Here is a 25,963-nt window from a genome sequence, read left to right as displayed (position 1 = left end):
GGTTTCATTCTCTGAGCAGGCTGCTTGCACTCAGAAATAATAATCTATTTAGTGCTGAATATTTTTTCCCCCACCAAAACTACGAAAAAGAGTTACTTCGGGGGTTTACTTGGAGCACTGCTTGAAGATCAAATCCTTTAGTGTCCTTGTGGGAAGGGGGTTTTTGCAGTACAATTAATAGCATTCTGCATGGGCTCAAACCAAACCAGTCCAAGCTGCAAACAAAAGCACCATCACGCTGAGGTGCCCAAACCCTTCAGTTCATTTAATTGCAATCTTTAAGCTTCGCTACATTCTAAGTGGCCCAAAAGTTGTGCTGTTTTTTGAACTATGGGAGATTCCAACTTCTGGCAGCAGTAAGTATGGTTTGAGGCTTCATGTGAAGTTGTTCAGGATTATCTCCACTGAAACAGCAAACATGAAAGCTCTTTTATTGGACAAGCAGAGGGAGGAATACAAGGTTCGAATGGGGAGAAGATATCCTGGTCCACAGCTGTTGCTTTGGCTTTATTAGAAAATGTTTGTTGGATGGTACTGAAGCCAGTTGTGGAAGCAGGGAAGGAGAGGTTAACTCAGATTGTGGTTTCTGGGTTAAATTCAGTGTTAAAGGGGAATAACATGCCCACGTGATGGGAGGCAGGGTCAGAAAGGGCAAAAAAAAGCTGCTTCTATCTGCAGCACTTCCCCCACAGAATGCTTCAGAGAGAGAAAGTGGGCAAGAAGCAGGGAAAAGGAGAAGAAAATTGGGAAAACAGGTGATGAGACCAGGATGTCACCAAAGCCCTGGGATGGGGCATGGGATCTCAAGATGGCCAGAGCTAAAACTGCAAGGAGGCATTTGCATGAAGGAAGCTGACTTGCACCTTCGCTTCACCTGTTTTAATTTGCACCAGACGTCGAACACTTAGAAAAGTACTGGAAGGTAAAATGCAGTGCATGCGCTGTTACAAATGTACAAAACAGTTGCGTATCACAAAGTACGTGTTACCTCCATGTCCTGCTTTTGCAGTGAATATCCCAAAAGATTTTGTTGCTCTGTGTTTATGTATATCTCCACTTAGCTTACATTGATGCGAAAATCATTTAGAAAGGTTTGATATCGTCAACAGTGGCGTTCAGTGCCAAAATACATGATATATATCAGATCTATGCAGTGTAAGTAGCTTGACAAGTGTAACTTTACATATGCTACAGGCTATATACAAATCAGCATCAACCAAAGCACAAGAAGCAATAGTTACAGCTGCCGTTGCCATGGCAGCTGTACCATGAGTGTGTCAAACAAATTATTTGTGAAAGGTGGTTTTCCAGCATCGCCAGTTCCTCAGGGTTCATTTTATCAATGCTGCTTGCTGTATCAGTCCGGTTTAGCTGATTTAAATCCCTCCCTATGTGATTGATCCCTCTGGGAATCCCTTTGGATATATTTTAGCATCCTTTGAGTTACAGTGCTGATGGCAAATGATGACCATGTTCTCAAGGCTGACCTGCGCAAGATGCATTCAACACCCATAGCACTGGGAGAAAAGCATTTTCTCGGGCTGTAACATTGCAGGTGTTGCTTTTGGGGGCTTTCCTTGGGCATTCAGGCATTCACACTTGCCACCTTTGGGCAGGCTACAAAAGGCAGCAAGGCTCAGCTGAAAGCAAAGTGGTGTGGGGTGATATTCCAAACCCAGCCCTGGTGGGACTTGGAAAGCAGCTGTGACTTCAGCCTTGCTATTCCAAACCCACTTTTTTTGGGGGTGGTGTGCTGCTGCAAGAGGTATTTGCAGCATGCCAGCTGCAGCATTGATATGTTCCTATGTACATGGTGAGGGTGGTTTGGGGGGATTAAAGGGTTAAAACTACACCCAGCAGCCCAGGGTCTAGCTTGGAGCACCCCAAAACCCATAAAACTCCTTAGAATGAAAGAGTGCTGAGCATTCATGCTCAGGGTTGCAATACTGGCATGTCCCAGGGAAAGGTGTTTTGGTGTTGTTGTTGCTAAGCGGATTAGGTAAAACCCTGCTTCTTAGCAAAGAGGATTTTTAGAAATGCTCTTGCAGGGATGACGAAGGCTGGGCAAGCCCATCTCTGTTGGGCCCATCACTCCTGGGGTGACCCCAAAGAGGAGGAGGAGGAGGAGGAGGAGGAGGTGGTGAAGACCTGCTATTTTGGGCATCTTACTCCATCTGGGCAGCTGTCCTGTCACAACCAGGACAGGGCAAAATTTGCTCGTGGTTGCCCAAGTCAGAGCCTGTAGGGAGGCAGTGGGGGACATCAGTACCCACTCGCCTTGACAGCTCTTCACCAAAGGTGGAAAAAGTGAGGACAGGGCAGGGCAAACCCCTTGGATGGGCTCAGGGACATGAAGACATCTTACTGTTACATGGCCAGGGTGCAACACCCTATCAGTGTATGGCAAAGAGGGTAGCAAGCAGGAGGAGGAGGGCGAGCCAAGCATCGGCCGGGTGCAGCCGGATGCCCGAGGCCAGGCGGTACTCGCGGTACTGCTGCACGCACATCTCACGTATCACTTTTGTCACCACCTTGGTCTCCATCTCCGTCTCTGTTTGGTTTGCCCCTGGGCCAGCCTCCGAGCCGTTCTTCTTGGCAGCGGGGCCAATGTTGTACTCAGTCACTGTGATGTTGAAACAGTCAGCAACGAACGCGTCCTGTGACACAGGGCTGGTGTAATCCCGGTAGAAAACCCGGTTGGGATAACGCGCTGAGTTCTCGTTCCACCACCTGTACTCGTCTGGGCTGTCGAAGTGGTAATGCATCCCTGACATGACGCGCCCCATGGCGTAGCCCCCCAAGCCCCCCACCACGGCACCTGCTGCTGCTGCCCCAGCCACATGCTTGAAGTTGGTCTTCGGGGGTTTCCATGGCTTTTGGTGGTGATAGTTTCCTCCGCTGGATGGGTTGTATCCCCAGCCGGGGTTGTGGGGGTACCCTGGGTTATGGGGGTACCCCGGGTTGTGGGGATACCCCGGGTTGTGGGGATAACCAGGATTCTGGGGGTAGCCAGGCTGGCGGGGGTAGCTGGGCTGGCGGTGGCTCCCAGTGCCCCAGCCACCCCCACTGGGTTTGCCTTTACCCTTCTTGGAGAGGGCAACGTCAGTGCAGGCACCAAGGAGCAGGGCCACCAACCAGCAGGTGACGAGGAGCCTGGCCATGGCTGCAGGTACAAGGACAAGCAGTGTGTTAGGGGCAGGACACAGAGACCCCCAGCTGTTGTCTGCACCATTTGTAAGCATGACAGGCTTTAGGCTTGCTTGCATCCAAATCATGCATCATATAAAACACACATCATCCCCTTTAATCTAGCTACAGAATGAACAGTTTGAGCTTAAATGCCTGTTTACCCTCCTCTCCCTCCCCACAAACCCCTATATCTCTACCTTCCCTTGCTTGGAACCTCCTGTACAGCTTCCCATAAGCCACAAGGGCCAGCTCTGCTGCTAACAGCAATTCTAAGTAGTGGAAAAAAAGAATTCTGGGGAAAATGCTTAACCAGACCTAAGGGTTACACTCAGCCCCTCCCTGGAGGTTTTCTGCAAAAGAATGAAATTCACTGTGTTTTGCCCAAGTCCCTCTTTATGCACAACAGACCTTAACTGAAAACCAGCTGGTGGTGTCTTTCTGGTTAATGTGTTTGCAAAGCTGTTTACTCAGCATTTTGCTGCTGGCATCCCAGGGGCATACAGGATGCCAGGAGGCCCTTACACTTACAGTAACTGGTGGGAGGAAGAAATGCCACTTTAATGAGCTGTTATCTCCCTGTGAAACAGTGAAGGAGTCATAAACACCAGGTCTATGCCTTTGGGAAACACCTCCTGAACCGAAAAACCCCTTCAGGTGCTGCATGCAGTACAAAGGAGCATCAAGTTACTGCAATCCTCATGATCAGTAAGAGTGTCCAGTAATACAAAAGGGTGGACAACACGCTGGGCATGCTTTCTGGCTCATCTTGCAGCAAGAAGCAACTGCATTTTAGATCTTGAGTGTGTTTTTTTTTGCAGGCATTAATGGTCACAACTAAATCTAAAGACAAGTTTAATGCAGATAACAGATGGCTCTTGTGAGATATCGCTTTTAACAGAGCAAACACCCACAACAATTTCCTCTTGAAGCCAGTACTCTTTCCTTTTGTATATCAGCTAAGGTTTTATGCTCCATGAAAAAGGACACTAATCTCTCTCTCTCTCTATCCAGGTAGTAATGCCCTTTTACCCCACAGAAAATTCTGGCTTGAGACAATCTAGGAAATCTTGAATTGGGGAACTTTAACAACAGCGTTTTGGTTGGGATCATTAGCAAGAGTCTTAAATAACAGAACAGGGAGGATGCAGTGAGCTGACCCCTTTGATGAGGAGAAAATTCAGTCTTGGCAGCTGTTTTTCACCAGGTTTGCTGCTTTCCCAGTCCCACAGTACCCACTTGGGAGCAAAGATGAGATCAGCTAGTTTAAAAATAGCCAGAAGACATATCAAAAAATTTGGATGGGCGAATGCTCCCTTGGGATCTCAAAGAAGGATTTGGAAAATAGGGAAAAAAAGAAAAAGCAGCAAGCTGGCAGCTCGTTTTAAGACATGTGACTTCCTGAAGCAAGTTGCAAGGGGTGGAAAAATAACCCTAAGACACAGCCTTGATGAAAACAGGTTTTGGGAAAGCCCCAAACGATATTCCAGCCCGGCAGTACCGACTTGATCCCCTAATTGTGCTTCAGCTCTGACAAACCCGGGCGGGGGAAGGGGGGTTTGGTTGCGTTTGCACAGCTAACTACTGAGCTCCTCAGGTGGCTGAGCTTCTCCCTTAATAAACACAATTAAAACCCTGAAAGAGATAGGGAATGTGGATGCACTTACCTGGGGGTGAGGTGTCTGGTCTCAGTAGCTGCTTTCTCTGGTTCAGAGATAATATTTATGATGTGACTGATCTGAGAAGCCTTGAATGGAGATGATTGATTAATTCAGGTGATTTATGGCACTCAGGGAGGGGTAGAAGCAGGGTTTTATGTCTGCACCCGTGTCTACAACCACGGTGCCAGCATGGCAGAATGGAAGGGGAAAATGGAGGTTGCAAAGAACGACTGCAAACAGCAATTACATGTGTGGGAGTGCGCAGCTGTGTGGGGGGGCTGTCAGATGCAGCTTTGGCCCTGGGGAGAAAATCCAGTACTCCCTGCCAAAATCACCACAGGCCAGGCCTTGCTACAGTGCCCTGGGCACAGATGGGGGTAAAGGAGAAAAGAGAGGAGGTGGAGAAGGGGAAGGGCAAAGTGGAAGCGCAGTGGGGTGGAGAGGAAGACGCTCGGTTTGTGCTTCGCACCGAGCCCCCTCTGCAATGCTGGGAATTGCTGACTGCTGGTGGCACTGGGACGCCAAAAACAGGGCTGGGGGAGGTGTAAGGCATGACAGCTGCTTCCTGATAATAGCATCCCTATCTTTAAGAAATCCCACCTTTTTCTGCCCTCCCCCCCCCCCCAGCACCAGGGAAGCACAATTTTGCACCACTGGGCCCCAGGCTCCCACAGCACCGGGCGAATAAAACACTGGGGGTCGAGGGGGGGGGGGGGGGGGGGGGGAGGGGAGGGGAGGGGAGCGACAACATTTTCCCACCAGAATCAGCCCGGAATCGGAATAAACAAGTAGCAGCAAGCAGCAGAGCTCTTCTAAGGCTGGCAGTCTCCTTCGGAGCTGGAAATGCCTATTTTAGGCAGCAAAGGGAGAGCAGCCCTCATCCCCTAAAGCGATTCAGCCGTCAACATCGTGCAGAGCCCAGCGCTGACCATTGCCCCGGCTGCCCCCCTGCCTCTGCCCGGCTTCGTGCCCCCCAGAATCCCTTCCCCGGCACTCACCACCGCCTGCTCGGCTCAGGATGATCCAGCACCGGCCGCAGAGACGGGGGAAGGAATAAATAGCGAGAGGGAGGAGCCGGCTGCTGAGCACAAGCTGCACAGCCTGGCCTGCATCCTACTTCCCCTCGGAGATTGCAGCGTTTTGGGTTCTTCCCTATCTCTCCCGGCGTGTACAAGCAATGCAAGAGGCAAAACTGGAAAATTGCAGCGCTTGGCTGGTTTATTCAAGAGTTGTTTGTATTCAGTGATATTCAAGAGTTGTTTGTATTTGGGATTTGGGGCCTGGTTAGAAAGCTCAGTGTCAGGGCTCTGGGTGTCACAGCATGAGAAGCTAAGGAAGCTTTTAGTGGTTGCCATTTTTATCCAAATCCATTAGCTTGTAAAAACCCATCCACTGTAAAATATACAGAGAGAGATACTCTACAGCTTGATGGGTAGAGAATAAAATAGACTCAGACCGACGGCAGAAACGATGGGTCTGTCTTCTGAGTTCATCTTGTTTTGATTGAGTAAAACAGCAGAGCAGTTGCAGAGCTCCTGTAGATGTGTGTTTTGAGGTATGCCTGTATCACAAACACTAATTAAAAATGATATGTGATGCTCATGACAAGCTTATATAGCCCCCTTTGTTTGGAGGATAAAGGAATGCATGGTATAGTGCGCTAATGGCTCAGGCATGTTTTTCACCTGGCCTTCATTCCCATCCTTTAGGTTAGGCTACAGTAAAAGGGTTGTCTCTAGCACCCAGGGACACTGGCACAGTGGTTAGGAGATGCAATTGCACCTTGAAGCTAATTGCACCCAGATGGATTTCTGCATGGCTGCCCTGGTGGTGTTGCCACCACTGGATTACACAGTCCATCTGGCCATAAAGAGGACTCCCAGCCCCTTGCTCCATGTGCTTCTCTATCCATCTGACCAGATTATATTTGAAAAAAAAAATAAATAACTTCTGTCTGGCAGGAAGTGGGTTGCACTGAGTGGTTTGGCTGTGTGAGCTTGACATACATATTCATTTCTATATGAAAAAAATAAATAACTGTGTCAGGATTAAGGTCAGCTATTACAGGCTGATTGAATATTTTTCCTGTAATATGTAGACACATTCATTCCTCTTGTGGGTGCACAGATGGTTCCTGATTCCCTGGGTTTGGCTTAAGCACTCATCATTGGACTATCTATCTAAAATCCAAAGCATCTGTGAAGGAAATACAGCACCAGGGACTGGATGGTTGAGATCAATCCATCAGTGACTTCTAAAAAACAAAATCTCTCCACCATAATCTGTTTCAGAGGAACTTCTCACCTTGTTTGGGGAAATAGAGAAACTCTGTTGGATCCCAGCTACAATTAGAACAGGACCAGCCAATTGATTTATTTTATTTTACTGTAGAAGTTAGCAATACTGAAAACACCCAAACCGGCATGCCTGCAACATCTCTTTAACAGAGCCACACAAACTCTTTCTTCAGTGTTCTCTGCTTTAAGAACCCTGGGGTGAAATTTCTACTGGCAGCAACCTGAGAGCTGTATCGATCTGTGCTGGAGGTCAGCTCTTCTTCATCTTCACCCTCAACCACAGCTTATGCGGATGCAATAATGCAATGTTAAGTGAGGAGGGAGTTGGTGCCAGGCTAGAAAGCATTAATGGGCTGTTTTTTCTTGTAACAAATAGAAAGCACTGACTTTGTTTTAATAATGAGAGCCATGCAAGAGCTGCAAGAGGACCCGGATCCATGTGACCCTACTTCATTGCTTCTCATTGATTATTTTTTTTTGTAATTCGTGCACAACACTTCAGTTCACATAGTGCACTCTGGCAATTTGGCTTGCTTGGGGAAGGCCACAGCTTGTAAATGCAGGGGAAGGCATGAAAATAGTTTGCATGAGGTTTACTGGATTTAAATTTTTGGGCTGATCTGACAGGTTTTGGAGCTGGGGATGAGAGCACCAAGTCTCACAGCCCATCCCTGTCCTTCAGTTGCTTCCTGGATCTGGGAACACATCTGGACTTGAGCACAGTCACTTCATCAGGAAACCTCTTTAGAATAGAATAGAATAGAGAATAAATTTAGTATAGTTCAGTTGTAAGAGACCTTCAAATACCATCAAGTCCAACTGCCCGACCACTTCAAGGCTAACCAAAAGTTAAAGCATATTCTTAAGAGCATTATTCGAATGCCTCTTGAACACTGGCGCATCAGTCATGGAGCTCAAAACATGGAGCATCAATCACCTTGCTAGGAATCAGCTAGGAAAGCATTCTCTCTATAGCAAATGCTTTAAACCCTTCAAGAACAATAATAGGTGCAAACAATCTTCCCTTTATGTGCTTGAAGAGTTAATGAAATGCGTTTTTGTATTTGTAAATTGGTTTATTTTCTGGTATCACCACTGAACAACTTCTTATGTAAAATGCTCTACTTTGGGATTTTCTTAAGAAGGCAATATCTCAGTGATATCTGGCTCCTGCCTTAATGAGAGCAGAGGAAAGGCAACCTGGGGAATAAATGGGGCAATGGCAGTGCAGAGAAGGAAAGCACTGGGGCAACTGTACAAGAGAAAGGGACAGATGCCATTCAGTCAGACTTATTTTTCCATTGTTCAATTAAAGAAAAAAAAAAAAAAAAGAAAAAAGACCTCTTAAGGGATTTTGCATAGGGCTTCATTGCACATACAGGGTAAAGCTCCACCAGGGTTCAAGTCCCTGGGGACCTCAGGAAAGACAGGTCCCTGCCAACAAAAAAGAAATGTCACACTGGGCCCATTTTTAGAACAAAGAGGTTTTCCACAAGGCTCTAAAGAAATACATAGAAATCTTTACTTGCACATTTATTCTGCATTGAAATGCATGAGGGGAAAGTGCAGCTCATGAATGGTGTTCCTCTTCCACTCTTGAGTGCAGTAAGATTTCCTGTTAAAAATAAATAGATAAAAAGACTGTACAAATTTGTAGCCCTTTGCCATTGGTGGAAGCAAGCCATGATGCTCCTTACAAAACTGGTGTGAGCAGGACACTGAATGCATGCACCTCTACTCTATCACAGGCAGCAAGTGCACAACCTCTGATCCTGTGGAGGAGTAGTCACAGCCAATTCCTAATCCTGGAGGCAGACAAGGACACAAACGACCCAAAAAATGTGCCAGGAGAGGAAACACAAGGGAAAAGCAAGCAAAGCAATTTTTCCAAGTGCCATCTCATGCTGTTTCCAGGATTTTATTTTTTAACAGATGCAGCTCTGTTCCAAAGCCAAAAGCTGGAATGGAAAATGAAAGAATAAATCAATTCATGCCTGCCCCAGCAAATGAGGCTGCATGTAGACATGGTTCTGGGGCAGGGGGAGGAATTACATCCCCCATGTTTGTATCACCTTTGGGTTGCAGGTCTCTGCAGCACATCCTTGCAAATCACGCCACAGGCAGATAGGGCTCAGGTACTGGTGTGACGTGATGCTGTGGATGGGAGGCTTCTATTGAGGACATAGCTGGGTGAGCATTGAAAGACGTTACTGCTTTTTGCAAATAAGTGAGGTAGCTTTCTTATTGTGTTTCCAAGCCACAGCTCAATCCTTGAGGAAGCAAGTTAGCTGAATTAGTTGAATGTGAGCTTCTTCTGGAGAACATGCTCTACTATTAGACAACTATCTTAAAAGAGCTATAAATATATAGCCACTTGCTACAATCTGATTAGAAGTATAAAAAGCTCTGTTGGTGTACATCTGCTATTCCAAACAGGGGCATGCCTAAGCTCTTTACAGATAGGGGCATCCCTGACTACAGGCTGATGCCTCCTCAGTGATACACTGCAGCTTTAAAACATAATCTGCTAGAAGTACAATCCCCCAGAATTTGCAGGGAGTGGCCCTGCTGGGGCTAGTGACATCACTCAGGTGCTGTAACTGTTTTTATTTTTTAAATAGCTGCTTTTTTTTTTTTTTTTTTGGGGGGGGGGGGGAATATTTTTTCATTTTGGAATAAGCATTGGTAATAAAAGTTCTTTGAAAGAGGAAAAAAATCAAGTCTGGGTGCTGCAAGCAATAGCTAGATGAATTTATGGAGAAATCAGGCTACATAGATAAGTAAATCACGATCCTTCAAGGAAGAAGCTTGCTGTCTGAATTCAGATTCAGTGTGATATTTTGTTTAAAAATAACTTGTCCTGTGCCTCTGGAGAAGCTGCCATGGGACACTCAGGGTCAGCACCTTTGGAGTGAACAATTTGCTTCTGTGTCTGGGAGCATGAGCATGTAGAAGAACTGAAATCTTTAACAGAAGAGCACATTATGTCCTTGCCTCTCAATAACTTGCTTGTTTGTTTGAAAAGACAAGGGCAGGCGGCATTTGGTCTCTTTTAAAGCTCTGTAAAGCTGCAGGAACAAATACTCAGCCAGTGATGCTTTAATCCAGCTTCCTGTAAATTTACTCACAGACCTTCCCCAAGTAACACAGGACTGACCTGTTGGATCCTGTGCAGGAAAAGCTGAATATCTTTACCTTTTTTTTTTTTTTTTCAGGGCTAGTAATATCTGACTCATCAGGAGGCTTTCCTTCACCTCTCCCATTTATTTTTAACTTGCAATCCCCTTGGAAGACTTTCAGAAATGGGAGCATGATCAGATGACATAGTGTGGCAGCACTGAGGTCAGCTCCTTAAAATTAATCCAGGGCACACCCCAGGCAGGTGAAGGCACTCCCATTTTCATTGTTTTTACATAAATCATCTGTGCCAGTCTCAGATGCAGTTTCAGGAAATTGCTTCAGTGCCAGTTCCTATCCAGATATATGTCAGCTGCGAGCTGAAAGCATGCAGGAGCTTGACAAAAGCCCAGCTGTGACGTATTGGAACATTGTCCCTGCAGTGGGAAGGGTGATGGGAGCAGCGATGATGCTGCAGTCCCTGGCGCTGCCTCTGAAATGGGTCTGGTTTGAACTGGGAAAGGGGCAAAACTAATCAGTTTCCCCTATGGGAATTTCAGAAAACACAGGCTGTTTTGTTTTTAATTAAGAAAAATAAATAAATAAATAAATAAACGACTGCTATGACACAAGATTGAAGATGGTGAAATGAGAAAGAGAACTGTAAAGCTTTTTTTTTTTTTTTTTTTTTTTTTTTTTTTTTTAATCCATATTTTTTCTATACATAATTTTGCTCTAGAGCTCTGCTTTGTTTATTCACAGGATTCGTTTACTCACAGGAGACTGAATCAAACTCTCACTCCCAGTGACGGTTTCTAATTCAAGTGCTTGGGAAGGATGAGATAATTAAGCCCACTTCTCTCACCAAATGTGTGTGCAATTCTCTTTAGCCCAGATGCTCCTGCCCTAATCTCCCCCTCTTCCCACAGGTAAAATTTTCCACGGCCATGTCCACCTTGTTTTCTACCATTCCCTCTGCTGAGCATTCAGCCCTCTTTCCTCCAGGTGTCAGTGAAACAAGCAAAGATAAACTGGGCTTGGGCAATGTGAGCCTTCAGGGGAATTATTATATTTTTTTTAGGCTTACAACTATTAGGTTTTTTAACACATTGAAACAGTTTCCCACATGATGTGCACCTTTACATGCATTTTGACACATCTTCCAGCTGGGAAGCTGACAGGCTTTTTGTGAGGCTTGTGCTGTGGGTCATGCTCATGATGAGATGGGGCTGGGGGAACAGTCCCAAGAGAAGGGTGAGATTGCCATCAATTATATCAATGGCAAGAGAAGGGCCAAAGAGAATCTCCATTCTTTACTGGGTGCAGGGGGAACATGACTATAGAGGATAAGGAAAAGGCTGATGTTCTTATTGCCTTCTTTGTGTGTCTTTACTAGCCGGACCACTTATCCTCAGCATACTCAGCCTTCTGAACTGGAAGTCTGGGATGAGGAGCAGAAGAACCTTCCCACAGTTCAGGTGGAAACAGTTAGAGACCTGCTGCTTCACCTGGACTGTCACAAGTCCATGGGGCCAGATGGCATCCACCCGAGGGTGCTGAGGGAGCTGACAGACGTGATTGCTATCATCTGTCAGTGGTTGTGGTCATCCAGAGAGGTCCTGGATGACTGGAGACTTGCTAATGTGATGCCCATCTATGAGAAGGGTTGTAAGTAGGATCTGGGGATCTACAGGCCTGTCAGCCTGACCTTGGTGCCAGGAAAGGTGATGGAACAGGTCATCTTGAATGCAATCATGCAGCATATGCGGGACTACCTGGGGATCAGGCCCAGTCAGCATGGGTTCATGAAAGGCAAGTCCTGCCTGACCGTGACAGGACGAGGGGGAATGGGCTTAAGTTGAGCCAGGGGAGTTTTAGGTTAGATGTTAGGAAGAACTTCTTCACTGAAAGGGTTGTGAGGCACTGGAACAGGCTGCCCAGGGAAGTGGTGGAGTCACCATCCCTGGAAGTCTTCAAAAGACGTTTAGATGTAGAGCTTAGGGAAATGGTTTAGTGGGGACTGCTAGCGTTAGGTCAGAGGTTGGACTCGATGATCTTGAGGTCTCTTCCAACCTAGAAAATTCTGTGATTCTGTGAATATCATCTCCTGCTATGACCGGGTGACCTTCCTGGTGGAAGAAGGAAAGCCTGTTGACGTAGTCTCCCTAGACTTCAGCAAGGCCTTTGATATGGTCTCCCATAGTATTCTCCTGGAGAAACTGGAAGCCCATGGCTTGGACAGGTACACTCTTTGCTGGGTTAAAAACTGTCTGGATGGCCAGGCCCGGGGAGTGGTGCTGAATGGAGTGAACTCCAGCTGGTGACCAGTGGTGACCAGTGGTGTTCCCCAGGGGTCAGTGTTAGGGCCCATCCTCTTTAATATCTTTACTGATGATATGGATGAGGGAATTGAGTGCACTCTCAATAAGTTTGCATATGACACCAAATTATGAGGAAGTGTTGATCTGCCAGAGGACAGGAAGGCCCTGCAGAGGGACATGGGCAGGATGGATCAATGGGCTGATCGATGGACAGGATGGATCAATGGGCCAATGGGATGAGGTTCAACATGGCTAAGTGCCAGGCCCTGCACTTTGGCCACAACAACCCCAAGCAGCACTACAGGCTTGGGGCAGTGGCTGGAAAGCTGTGCAGAGGAAAAGGCTCTGGGTGTGTTGATCAATCCTCACCTGCACATGAGCCAGCAGTGTGCCCAGGTGGCCAAGAAGGCCAGTGGCATCCTGGCTTGTATCAGGAATAGTGTAGCCAGCAGGACCAGGGAGGTGATCGTCCCCCTGTACTCTGCTCTGGCGAGGCCACACCTCGAGTGCTGGGTTCAGTTTTGCGCCCCTCACTACAAGAAGGACATCAAGGCACTGGAGCATATCCAGAGAAGGGCCACAAAGCTGGTGAAGGGCCTGGAACACAAGTCCTGTGAGGAGCGGCTGAGGGAACTGGGCTTGTTTAGTCTGGAGAAGAGGAGGCTCAGGGCAGATGTTATTGCTCTCTGCAACTATCTGAAAGGAATATGTGGGGAGCTGGAGGTCAGCCTCTTCTCGCAGATAACTAGTGATAGGACTAGAGGGAATGGCCTCAAGTTGTGCCAGGGGAGGTTCTGGTTGGAAATGGGGAGACATTTCTTCTCAGAAAGGCCAGTCAGGCATTGGGACGGGTTGCCCAGGGAAGTGGTGGAGTCACCATTCCTGGGGGTGTTTAAGGAAAGGTTGGACATGATGTCTGGGGAAATGATTTAGTGGGTGACATTAGTGGTAGGGGAACGGTTGGACCAGATGATCTTGGAGGTCTCTTCCAACCTTAATGGTTCTATGATTCTGTTATATGTCAAGGAGATATTATATACAAAAGAGACATTATATACCAGATACTCAGAGACATTAGTACCAAATCCACTCCATATGTTTCATTCTTTGACCTTTTATTTTGGAAGGGGAATTGCTGCTGGAGAAAAGCTTTACTGTCCCCTGCGAGGGAGCAAGAACAAGCCAGTAATCATGGTCTAATGCAGGGAAGAGGCTAGGGAGAGGAATGCTACTCTGAAGATGCTCCAGATGCTCATGCAGAGTTGTCATGGGCACGATGCTCCCCATAGCCATCTCCATGGCTACCTCAGTGCTGAGCATTGGAGATGCAAGTGTTGCAGAAACTACGCTGTTAGTTTAAAAGCTGCGTGCTCTCTCTTACCTGGTATAAACAAGCAGCATTTGGGATGATCCTAAAGGTTTATCCCCAGGGATGCTGGCTGTTTTTCAGCCAGAGCTTGAAGGCAGCTGAGATTTGCAAATTTTTTATTTATAAAAAACTGAGTTTTGTAACATCACTCCTCAGATGCACTGTTACAGTGAGTGTACTGGGGTGCAGATGCAGCACTTTTTTTTTTTTTTTTTAATACAGTAAAAACAAGCAAACAAAAAACTACACACAATATTCCTGTTTTCAGAATCAAGCCAAGATTATCCTATGGGCATGACTTTCCTAAAGGGAAAAAAAAAAAAAGCTACCTCCCAATTAGTCCAGCATGGAGATAAGGAAGTTGAACTTTGCTTGGGGTGTGGAAAAAAATCATTTAGAATTGTGTTTTCTTCCCTGGATAGCAATTATCTGTAAGCAACAACAAAGACTTCACACCATAGCAACATCTAGGTTTTGCCAACCAGTTAATATATCTACAACTGAGATGTGGTAGCATGAGTGGCTGAGCTGATACATCACAGCCTGCAACTCTCCTAAAGGAGAAATTCCTTATTTCTATCTCCTGCTAACTCCCACCAGCAATCAGCTGTAGTGTAAATGCCGTGGCTTGCAGCCTGCTTGGAGAAGGCTGGGACAATAAAAGTTATGTTAAATCTGTTCAGAACAACTGTGGATTAGGTTACAAGGATAGAAACATGTAGGCTTGTCAGGGCTTGGAGTTGGTATCTAGCAGGGTTTATGGAGGATGGAAGAACATAAATTTTGCCAAGGGACCAGGAAGATTGCTCACACCAGGCTTGGCACAATGCAGTGTCTTGTAAGCAAAGCCCCATCTGCAACCATTAAATAGGAAATAATAATCAGTGCTAATAATACAACATGGTTTATAATTCCCAGGGTATTTTATTGTCTGTATTCTGGTCAGAAACATCTGCACCATTCAAAATATTTTTATGGTATCAATAGTCCAAGGATTTTGTCATGTAAAAAATAAACTGGAGCAAATCCTCTGGGACTTGAATTCTCACCAAGCTCAGCATGTGTGGGAGCTGGAGTTATTCTGCTAAAGATTCATTAGGTCATCCACTGCACAAATATCATGGGAATATCATGGGGACTGGGATGAGAATGAAGTTTGGAGTAACGTTTTGCTGCAGCTGTTTCTTCTGGAGATGCTATAGTTTTATTTTTTGGAGATATTTAAAGGAGATGACGAGAGAAGTAGATGTAAAAGGACAAAAGTCCTTTTTCTGGAGAAAAAAGAGGTTGGTGTTCCTTGAAAAATAGAAAGGAATAAAAGGAAAATGAAACAACAATAGTAAGACCTCATGTTATTTTAATTCCAAAAATAGGAAGATTGTGGTAGAATTGACTGCAAATGCTTTTCCTGTATTTTTTTTTTCCTTAGTTCCCACCTGTTCCTTATTTCTGGGACTAAGAAAAAGGGATTTATGTCTCAAAATAGCTATTGGTGAGGAACTGCACCTGGGCTAGCGCCAGAGCTCCTGCTGCTGTCTAGTCATTGAATTATTGATCTTCTGTAGACATTTCTCAGGGTCAGTCATAGAGCACAAGGAAGGTGTGCCAGGTGAGGTGCTGCAGGGGTTGAATTTCAAGAGAGAAGATATGAGAAGGGAAATGGTTTAATGGTTTAGTTAAATGCACAGAACACAGATCCCATACAAAACAAGATAGAGGAAAAAAAAAGCCACACCTCTGATGAAGGAGATAACCACTTTTTGTAAAATACACTGCATCCAGGAGCTGGAAATAAGTCATTTCTAGTCCTTATGTTATCAATAAATGAGCAAGGGGAAGGTGTGTCAGCCTACGGAAGGGAGTGTATGGGGTCTGACAGGGATGGAGTTCACTTTCACCACAGCATTGTGTTCTGCTCTTCTAGCTAGATCAGTGTTGATACCTCACCAACATTTTGGCTTCTGCTGACACAGAATCAAGGCTGTCTCTTGAGCCCCTTCCTCCCCCCCATTTCCCCCCTGCCCCCAAAAGACAGTAGGCTGGGGCTAGGCAAGAGCTCAAGGGGACAACACTGTTGCAGCCAACCTAAACTCACCAAAACGATACTCCATATTGTATAATGCCATGCTCTGCAATAAAAGCTGGGGAAGTGAAAGCGGAATGGGGTGTGTGTGTGTGTGTCTCTTGTTATGGAAGTGTCTGTCTTTCCAGGCAACTGCTACATGTATGGAGGCCCCTCTTCCCAAGAAGTGGCCGAACATCACTTTGCCATAGGAATTAGAGACTAATTTTTTCTCCTTTTGGTTCTGTGAAGTTTTTTCCTTTTTTTTTCAGGTGGAGTGAGAGAGCAGGCCATTTGTTGATGAGAGTGGAGGTGCCCATTGGTTGTTAAACCACTGTAGGAGGCCCCTTTGGGAAGGAATCAGAAGTTATTCATAAACCTCATGACCTTTCTTCAGCTGAGGAATCATTAACCAGCTTGTCCTCATTTTATTTTTTTTTTTATTTTTTATTTTTCTAAAAACTGAAAAGCCCTGGCCTATTTGGTTTAGAACAATTTTCTGGATCATTCATTGGTTATTTACTACTAACCCAGAGATGCAACCAGTCATGTTTTAAATCTGTCTATCTACCAAGCAGGAAACAGCACTACAGTACTTCTGACCATGCGTATTTATAACAATCATCTCTCTTGAGATGAACTCCTCTGTTATTCATAGCTCATCTGTGTGGCACTTCATTTACTATAGTCCAGCTACAAGAAATAAATTGGTAAGAAGAACAAAGGCTCCTTTGTTTGCACACCTGTATGTTTTTATAATCAATGGATCAGCCCAAGAAATATTTTCAGTTACTTGTCTTTTCAGGTAGGTAAGCCCTTTGCTCTTCTGTACCATATACTGAGTATAGTTTTATTTAAAATGTAGTACTCCTGTTGAGAGGGGCTTAAAAACATGAGGTATGCCTTTCCTTTATAATTTTGTAAGAATTACATGATGGTAAGCCTTTAAAATATACCCAGAAGGTTCATAGATGTGTTTTCTAATTGAATTCCTGGTACTAACATCTCTTCTCTGTACCCCACTGTGGTACCACTGCCTCTCCTCTCCACCAGCCTTCTTCTGAAGGCAAAATCACAGAATCATTAAGTTTGGAAAATACTTCCAAGATCATCTGGTCCAACCATCCCCCTACCACCAAAATCACCCACTAAGCTATGTCCCTGAGCAGCAGGTCCAACCTTTCCTTAAACACCCCCAGGGATGGTGACTCTACCACCTTCAGTTCCAATGCCTGACTGCTCTTTCTGAGATTTTTCTTTTTTTTCTCTTCTTCTTTTTCAACCTGAACTTCACCTGGTGCAATTTGAAGCCATCCCTTCTTGTCTTATCACTAGTTATCTGCGAGAAGAGGCCGACCCCCAGCTCCCCACATATTCCTTTTAGGTAGTTGCAGAGAGCAATAAAGTCTGCCCTGAGCCTCCTCTTCCAGACTAAACAAGCCCAGTTCCCTCAGCTGCTCCTCACAGGACTTGTGTTCCAGGCCTTTCACCAGCTTTGAGGCCCTTCTCTGGATATGCTCCAGGGCCTCGATGTCCTTCTGGTAGTGAGGAGCTCAAAGCTGAACACGGCACTCGAGGTGCGGCCTCACTAGAGCAGAGTAGGCACTTAGCCATGTTGAACCTCATGCTGTTGGCCTCAGCCCCTTGACCCATCCTGCCCAGGTCCCTCTGCAGGGCCACCCTACTCTCCAGCAGATTGACAGTACACTCCAATTTGGCGTTATCTGCAAACTGACTGAGAGTGCACTCAATTCCCTTATCCATACCATCTGTAAGGATATTAAAGAGGATGAGCCCCAACACCAACCCCTGGGGAACACCACTCATGACCGGTTGCCAGCTGGAAATGATTAATTTTAAAGAGAATTTTTGCTGGTGACACCACCACACAGTTTTTATGTGGGCTGAGGGCATCCCTTTGGGTTCCTGAAGAAATTCTTTGGGCTTGCACTCACCAAAGCCCTTCTTTGCAAAAAGGCTTTGCAATACTGACCTCTGCTGGCAAATACTGCATTGAACCAGATGGCTTTGGGCAGCAACAACCTAAATAATGCATAACATAGGTATTTTATGCATTATTGCTGGCTTTGGGTAGCAGTAATCCTTTAATAATGCATAAAATGGGGTATTTCCCTGTCAGTTACCAAGTAGAGAGTATTTCAGTTAAGGAAATGCAGGGAAATCCTCACTCACTTTGAAGGCACGGATCTGTCAACTCCTTTATAGATTTTGTAAATAATCACTTGCTGGTAGGGTCAAAGTGCTTTAAAGATTATGGAGGATACTACAGAAATTTTAGACATTTCCTACCACAAAGCCATAAATGCTCTAAATTGGAAGTCAAAGGCCCAGGCTGTATTTCCTTGTGGGGAAGCAGCTGCCGAACCACAAAACATATGAAACACATACTATTTCAGCTAGTGGAGCTTGAAAATGATGCCCACCTCTGGCAGGGTCTCCTACCCACAAAATTGAAGACTCAGCCAGATTTTTTTTTTGCCCCCCGCTCCCCTCACAACTTACATCTAATTAATTTTAAGAGGTGGGATTACTTATGTCTCATCTTTCAGGCCTTGGGCAAAGGGGTTTCCTGCTTCCTAAAATCCCTGAAACCACCACAAGGGCTGCTTTTTTTCACCAGCCTCTTCGAGGACTACCAGAAACACCAGCCAGGGCAAAGCAATGATAATTAATGATCATAAATGCCGGTGAGTATCTCCAGTGCACTGATGACCCAGCCTGGAGGGCCCCAGCCCACAGGGGTTCTGGGTCTCTGTTCCTGTGACTCCAGCACAGCCCCACCAAGGCCCCTGCCTGGGTCTGGGTGGATGGAACCGGGGTCCTGTGGGTAGCTGGGCCCAGCCTCGCCACCTCTTGATGACACCCTGCCCCAGAGTCCTTGAGCTGCCACCTACCCTTGGCCGCAGAGCGTTCCCAGCCCCGGAGCTCCAGAGGCCACCACTCCAGGGCCTCTCCTCCCTGGAACGGCCATGGAGTGCCCCTGTCTTGGCCTCTCATGGCCCTTGTGGCCCTCCCGCGGCATCTCCTCAGCCTTCCCAACCCGCAGCTCCCCTCAGCCCCAGATCTGGAGCCCCTACAGCCATGGCCTCACCCCCACTGTGGGCAGCCTCAGCCCTGGGAGCCTCTGAGGAGGCAGAGGGGACTGTGGGCCTAGCGTGCTCCCCTGAGGGGCTGCATCCCTCAGGCCCAAACAGTTCCCTACAAAGACCCAGCACTGGTGATCGCAAAAAAAAAAAATAAAAAGGCAGGTGGTGGTGGGTTTAGCATGGGAGGGTTTAATGTGCTCCATTCCTGGGTCCATCCTGGGAGCAGAGAAGCATCGCAGTGTGCTGCTGCAGGAGGGCGGGAGGGAGTTGGGTGTGCATCCCAGCAGGGTCTGCATGTGCAGCGGGAGCACCAGTGGTCAGCGGGATCTGCGGGGGCACGTCCTGGCACCCTCCATCAACCAGGCTCTGGGGGTGTCCCTGATGAATGCTCAGACACTGAGGAAGAGACGTCACAGGGATCCGGGGTCCTACAATGCACAGATGCAAGTGCTCCTGTGCCCCAGAAGGATGTACAGACCCCAAGGTCACTGAGGAAGGGTTGTTGGAGGGTCCTGGATCCCTACAGCACAGGGACACAACTGCCCTGTGACTGGGAAGGATTCTCAGACCCTGAAGGACATTGAGAAATAGATGTCAGAGGGACCTGGAACCCTACAACACTTGAGTGTCCTATGGCCAGGAAGGATGCTCAGATCCCCAAGGACACTGAGGTGGAGGAAGCCCTGTAATGTTTGCACATGAGTTTGACAGGCAGGAGCTCCTGAAACAAGTGCCCCAGGTCTCAGCCTGCCACCATACCTGGCAGAGCCTGGCCTAGAGCTTGAGTGCTGTGACACGTGGGATGTGGAAAGGACAGGTCTCCTCTGACCCTGTAGAGCTGTAGAGGGAGAAGGAGAAATAATCAGATGGTTGAGGAGGAGCACACAACTCCCCTCATTGCATCGTCTTAGGGAGTCTGCCCACCCTGTGCCCACTGTTTACATGAGTCTGTTGCGGATGGGGCGGAAATGTTTGGTGAGCCTTATGGCGAAGATGATGTTGGGGATGAGGAAGAAGGTGCAGCATCCCAGGCTGAACCAGAAAGCATTCTGCAAGGAGAGAGCACACAGGTCCTGCTTGGCTGTTCAGGGAGAGGCAGGCCCAGAGGGGTCTGGGGAGTCTTGTGTTAGCTGGTCCTGATGTGGGGGCATCAGGGCTTCTGTCAGCTTCAGCTGCACTGAATATGTGCTACCTTGGGTAAGGGCAACCACAGAGGGACCATGACCACAGGGTCCTTACCCAAGGGTCAGCAATGCGGTCACACAGGATCACCCGCCCATTGTCTAGGGCTGTGGCAAGTGGCTGGCATGAAGCCACATCCTCCCTAAGCTGGAAAAAAAAGTGAGGAGGCAAAGTGTAAAATCACTCCCAACTCAGTGAGATACAGTTCGCTTCCTCAACTCCACAGCAAAGGCATGCACTTACCGTGTGCCCAACCCAGTGCAGGTACTGTGCAAAGTACCTCAGCTCCTTCCTTGTGAAGCAGCCAATCTCCTGGGCAGAGGGAAGGCAGCATGGAGGTGAGGCTTGGAAATGAGGGCTGGAGGTTCCAGGTGCTCATTCCCTTCTTCCAGAGCCTCTTTACCACTCTTCTTTTCTGGCTGTGGGGAATTTTATCCCCCTGAGGGCTCATCCAGCCCTGGCTCACCTGCCGGAGGATCTGCTGGGCTTGCAAGGGCAGCTGGGCTTCCACTGAGGCTGTGGTGGCCAGTGTAGTCTTCACCCGCTCCTGGAAAAGCACATAGAGCACAGAGCACCCTTAGAGCAGTGAGCATCACTGGTCCAGTGGGACAGGTGCCCCAGGTGTGTGGGGAGTGGAATGTGCAGAGTGAGGCTTAAAATTGGGTCTGATAGTTGGTAGGCAGGGAGAGAGAAAACTCCTGTCAGGGAGTGGGCTAAACAACATGGGATGGCTCTGTCAGGGATGCAGCTTTGAGTGCTGCAAGGGGGTTCTAATTTGCAGCAGCAAAACTGAGTCACTGAAGAAACCAGTCCTCTTGGGGTTACATCTTTCCTGGTCTTCCATCACCCTATAAATCACTTCTGGGATGCTGGGTAACAAGACCCATATGGCACTGCATATTTTTTGGAGCTGAAAATAGTACCTGGAGGTGTGGTGCCAATTGAGAGAGGAACCGGATGCTTTCTCCCAGCTTCACCTGCAGAACAGGGAGGTGAAATAACTGCAAAAGCCATGTTCCCCCCTCCACAGTGACACAAGATGCCCGTCAGACATGGACTCACCACCAAAGCCTCCTGTGTTTGCACCGTGGAGTTTTGCATCTGCCACAATGCTTGAGCTTCAGTAGCCAGCCGCCCTGCCACTGTGCCATTCCTCTGCAGGGAACAGTGGGATGCGGACAGCCGTCTGGGCATGCAGGTAGCCCCTGCTGCCTGACCCACCACTCACCTGCATTTTCTGCAGCCCCTCCAGGCTCCTTGCAAGGCCAGGGAGGCTGGTCTGCACCACAGGGATTTTCATCTAGAGGAAGATGATAGAGTCATAGTCTGCTCGAAAACCAGCCCTGGAACGTGACTCCCTGTTGGGCTGGCCACAATGTGCCCACCACTGGGGGGACCATCTCCCTGTCAGAATCCCCTCACCTCCTCCTGGAAGCGTCCATAGTCTACCTCATCCACGCCACTGCGGGCAAAGGTCTCCAGATCCTGCCTGCCCTCACTGCGGAGGAGCCGCACATCGCCAAGGTGCGTTGTGAAGTCACCCAGGCGTTTTTGAAAGTTGGCTGTGTACTGTGGACATGAGATAGGGGGATGCCACAGGTTTGGGACCAGGTACCTCCATCCCATTAGCCTCAATAAAGCTCTTGCATTCCCCTTCCCAGAAGCTCTGGTTGAAGCCAGCCCTCACCTTGGGGGTTTTGAGGTGCTCATCCAGGTTATAGGACTTCTCAAGCTGCAGCACCTCCCACAGACCTGCACCACTCTTGCACTCCCTGCAAGTTGAGGGGACAGTGGCAGCATCACCACAAGCCTCACACTAATTAGGGGCAGAGGTGGTATCCTGTGAGCACCTACCGGTAAGTGGTGCTGAGGTTGGAGTCTCTCCTGAGGTTGAGCTGGCGGGTGAGGTTCATGGATGGAGGCAGGTTCCCAGGGGTGTCAATGAACTGGGCAAAACAGTAAGAAAAAGAGGGGTAGGGTCAGACACAGGCACTCCCAGACATAATTTTGGGGTTGCTCTGCCCTCACAGGTGCATGCTGGTGTACCCTATCCCATCTGGAGCTAATCTTGCACGTGTTTGTATGATGTTGGGAAGGGAAGCAGTGGAGAGCCCTTTGCATGGCCCTGCCTGTTTGTGCATGACTGCAGTATAAGGCCTGGTGCCATTCCCAGCCCCACAGCAGCATGTCACCAGTCACAAGCACCTCAGAGCACCCCATCCACCCCCAGCGTCCCCAAACACCCAGGGGATAGGGGCAAAGGTGGGAGCATTGTCACTCTAAACAAATTAACCAGCACAAAGCCAATTTCCCGCTGCTGTTGCAAATCCAGCGGCCTAATCCTTATCTTAATATTCTGGTCTAGGATAAGGCTTTCCAAGCAGGGTTCAAGGAGAGGAGGCATTTGTAGGCATCTTGGTGTACCCAAGCAGACATGTATGGAGTGATGGACAGATGCATGGCTACCCACCTTATAAATCTCCTGGTTGACCCAATTCCTGCAAACCAGTGTCTGGATGTTGCCCCCAACCAGGAACGTGGCAAAAACCAAGAGGATGAGGAGCCAGGAGAACAGGAAACCCAGGCCTACACCACTGAAAGAGGGAGAGGAGGCACGGAGGCACTGCTGACAGCTTTGCAGACCTGAGCAGGCTTGCGGCAACCTGCCCAGCCCTGCGGCTCCTTCCTGCGCCTGGGCATGCTGGCTGGGCGCGGGAGCTGCAGGATCCCAGGGAGGAGCAGCTTCTCCCAGACCCGCTGGCGCAGGCGGTGGCTACAAAAGCCTTTCTGCTCAGGTGGCTCCAGGTTCGTCCCTTTGCTTTTGCTTTTTGGGGTAGCATGAGATGGCTACAGACCCCTGGGACCCAGAGGGATGCTTACACCATAAGGAACTTGGCGCCAGCTTCTCCTCGGCACTCGTAGTCACTTGGGTCCTCCCGCTTGGAGAGCCCGTATGTCCCCAGGGCCATCCCCACCACGTTGCAGGCAGTGATGAGGAGGATGATGGAGCACAGTGCCATGCCCATGATCCACCTGGAGAAAGTTGCAGCCTCACAATACAGTCCTAGATATGGCTCATGGGGGCTCAGCACCCACCTCCATTGCACCCCCAGAACCCATTTGTGTCACCTGTACCACTCGAAGCGCTCCACCTCACGGAGGAAAGGCTGGCTCCGGTTCTCTGCCTTCAGCAGGGCCTCACTGACATGCCAGGTATAGTCAGGGAGGGGAAAGCCATCAGCAATGCTCTGCACCTTCTCTGACACTTTGGTCATCTCCTCCCGCAGCTCTGCAGGACCAAGACCATGGTGAAGGGGGTCTGTGTGTCCCATGCCACCTCCCTAAATCCAGATTTACCCCACGGAGGGCAACACTGATCCGCATGAGGGTCTTGCTCACCCTGAATGACCTGTGCCATCCTCTCCACAGCCAGCTCTGGGATAGAGTTGAAGGTACCGTTGCCCTGTGAGGAGAAGAGAGGGTAGGAGCAGCTCAGATGGGGCTGCCTATGAGCACCAGGCTACCCCACTTCAACCCCATCTGCCCCCACCTGCCGAATCATCTCTGCAAAATCACTTCGGGGCAGACCAGCCAATGTCTTCAAAACCTTCTCCACTGAGGGCACCTAGGGGGTAGGAGAAAGCATCCCATGAGCCTTGTTAGTGCCAGAGGGGTGGTGGCAGGGGGACCAGCACCCCGTCTCACCTTGCTGTAGTCAGCACCCAGCTCCAGGCTCTGTGCCCTACCCAGGATGCTGGCGCAGGAGGTGCAACGTGGGTCGTCTAGGAGTGCAACCACACGCTGCCGCTGTTCACGCAGCACTGGCTCCAGCTCAGCCCGTGCTGCTGTCAGCACCCGCACTGTCTTGTCGAGAATCTGTAAATGGTGCAGCGAGGTCTGTAGGTCTTAAAGAGAAAGCCCAAGGCTAGTTCTTACTGCTCCACTTGGCCACCCCAGTCCCTGGCAAGGTTTTGACAGTGGCCCAAGGGAGAGCCATGCTCAGCCATACCTCCTGCCCTGTCCTTCAGGTCTGCCAGTGCTGTGTAGGTCATTGCCTTCAGCTGTGCATGGATGGAGAGTCCCACGCTGCGACTTACTCCTGCAAGGCACCATGATACCATTAGCTGCTTGTCCCAGCCCAGGCTGGGGTGCACTGGGAGACTGTACAATGCTTACCTGCCAGGTCGGAGATTATCTGCTGCCGGGGCACTTCAAACTGGTCTACCACCATCTGCACACCCTGCAAAGAGAGAGGAGCTGGTGTACGGGGGCACATGGCAGTAACATTCTCCACGATGTTACTTTGCCATTAAAAATGCACCAACTTCACCTGACCTCCCAGTCTGCTCCACCCTAGGATAGCAGAGCTGCTTGGGGACCCACCTGGGGGACATTGGCAATGTGCTGCCGCAGTGTGCGCAGTGTGTCTGGAACAGCACCAAGCCCTGGCTCCATCTGCTCCTTCACCCGCTGGTTGGTGACCAACGCACAGATGGCACTGGTCCTGCCAGGGACAAGCAGGCAGTGATGGGGAGATCCCACAGAGCAACCCCATCCCTGTCCCCATAGGCACAGTCCACCCTGAGGTGAGGGGAGACAGCGGTGGAGGGCTTTAGGCACTCACAGGATGATGAGGGAGGTGATGGAGAGGCAGATGAGGAGGCAGCGGCGCCGGCAACCCAGTGAGCGCCGATGGGCACGCAGGCGGCCCCCACACCGCTGCTGGCTCCGGCAGTAGCAGAAGCACAGCCCAGCCACTGGAACAGTCACAGTGAAGAGCAGAGACACTGCAGCACAGATGACGTAGCCGAGCTCATACTGCACGACCTGTGTGACAGCAGAGCACAGTCAGCATAGTCACATGCAGATTTTGGGGAACTCCATACACTCACTGTCACGAATTCCCCATCCTGGGCAGGTGCCACCACCATGGCTTCCCTGTCCCCATGTCCCCGCTCACCTGTGATGTCCGAACTGAGCTGGGGTCATTCAGGGCTGCCCTGAGCAGCTCTGTAAAAGAAACCGTGGTGCCAGTGAATGCCCTGGGGGCAGCTCCCATGTCCCACAAGATGCGCCCCCATCCCTCCCCTGGCAGTGTGCCACTCAGTGCAGGGACAAAGCAGTTCAGACCCCACTGACCATTCATAGGTAACTAGCACAGGAATTGCAGAGGGGCTCCAAGGGATGGTGGCACCCACGGAGGTAATGTCATGGGTCCCTGGGAGACTCACCTGTGGGCAGAGGGTTTTGCTGGATGAGGTCCAGGTAGTGTCGGACTAGGCTGTAGAGGGGGTCGAGTGAGCTGGGCACCCGGTGCAGTGCTGGTACCCGGATTTCGGCATGGGTGTCGGTGAAGCGGAGGATGCTGCCAGGGCTGCTGGGGTGGCATTGCTGGGTGCTGGCCGGGCGCAGCAGCACCCAAGTGAGGAGCAGCCCGGCTGCCTGCATGGCTTCAGTGGTGAGGAGAGAACCGGGCGGCCCCGTCAGCCTGTGAGCACACGGAGGGGCATGCCTGGTCCTGGCCGGCTTCTCTGACTGCTCTGGGAAACCTGCCTGACAGGTCGGCTGCTGTGTCAAGCCCAGACGCTGCTGCGGCTGCTCCCCAGGGCTCCCTGGGGCATCTGGGCTTGGTTGGGCTGTGCAGAGGTGGGGTTATGAGCC

General features: G+C 49.1%; 2 protein-coding genes across 3 annotated transcripts; both read right to left on the bottom strand.

Moving 5' to 3' along the window:
- Positions 1-479: 479 nt before the first annotated feature.
- Positions 480-5,886, bottom strand: PRNP (prion protein (Kanno blood group)). 2 transcript variants are annotated; one of them, XM_084302190.1, is made up of 3 exons: positions 5,846-5,886; positions 4,854-4,933; positions 481-3,163 (listed from the first exon to the last, which is right to left on the bottom strand). In XM_084302190.1, the coding sequence occupies exon 3, from the start codon at positions 3,159-3,161 to the stop codon at positions 2,394-2,396; it is 768 nt and encodes a 255-aa protein (XP_084158316.1). In that variant the 5' UTR covers positions 3,162-3,163; positions 4,854-4,933; positions 5,846-5,886; the 3' UTR covers positions 481-2,393. The 2 variants fall into 2 exon arrangements, with proteins under 2 accessions (XP_084158317.1, XP_084158316.1); XM_084302191.1 differs by lacking the exon at positions 4,854-4,933 and having other exon boundaries at positions 480-3,163; positions 5,846-5,859.
- Positions 5,887-19,894: 14,008 nt separating this feature from the next.
- Positions 19,895-25,750, bottom strand: PROM2 (prominin 2; the record flags this gene model as incomplete). Its single annotated transcript, XM_084302162.1, has 23 exons — positions 19,895-19,958; positions 20,063-20,169; positions 20,360-20,449; positions 20,546-20,614; positions 20,769-20,849; positions 21,226-21,279; positions 21,365-21,457; positions 21,531-21,602; positions 21,725-21,871; positions 21,990-22,074; positions 22,157-22,248; positions 22,773-22,896; positions 23,183-23,335; positions 23,432-23,591; positions 23,702-23,765; positions 23,853-23,927; positions 24,008-24,207; positions 24,312-24,401; positions 24,479-24,542; positions 24,686-24,806; positions 24,927-25,129; positions 25,263-25,312; positions 25,534-25,750. 23 exons carry the CDS (start codon positions 25,748-25,750, stop codon positions 19,895-19,897), a joined length of 2,475 nt encoding a protein of 824 aa, XP_084158288.1.
- Positions 25,751-25,963: the final 213 nt, after the last annotated feature.

This window comes from Netta rufina (genome assembly GCF_964035555.1).
Source record: "Netta rufina genome assembly, chromosome: 27".
Lineage (NCBI taxonomy): Eukaryota > Metazoa > Chordata > Aves > Anseriformes > Anatidae > Netta > Netta rufina.
This window is presented reverse-complemented; position numbering and strand designations above follow the sequence as displayed.

Excerpts from the sequence above, each read along its gene's own strand:
- PRNP (XM_084302190.1), bottom strand. The coding sequence starts at position 3,161 with ATGGCCAGGCTCCTCGTCACCTGCTGGTTGGTGGCCCTGCTCCTTGGT.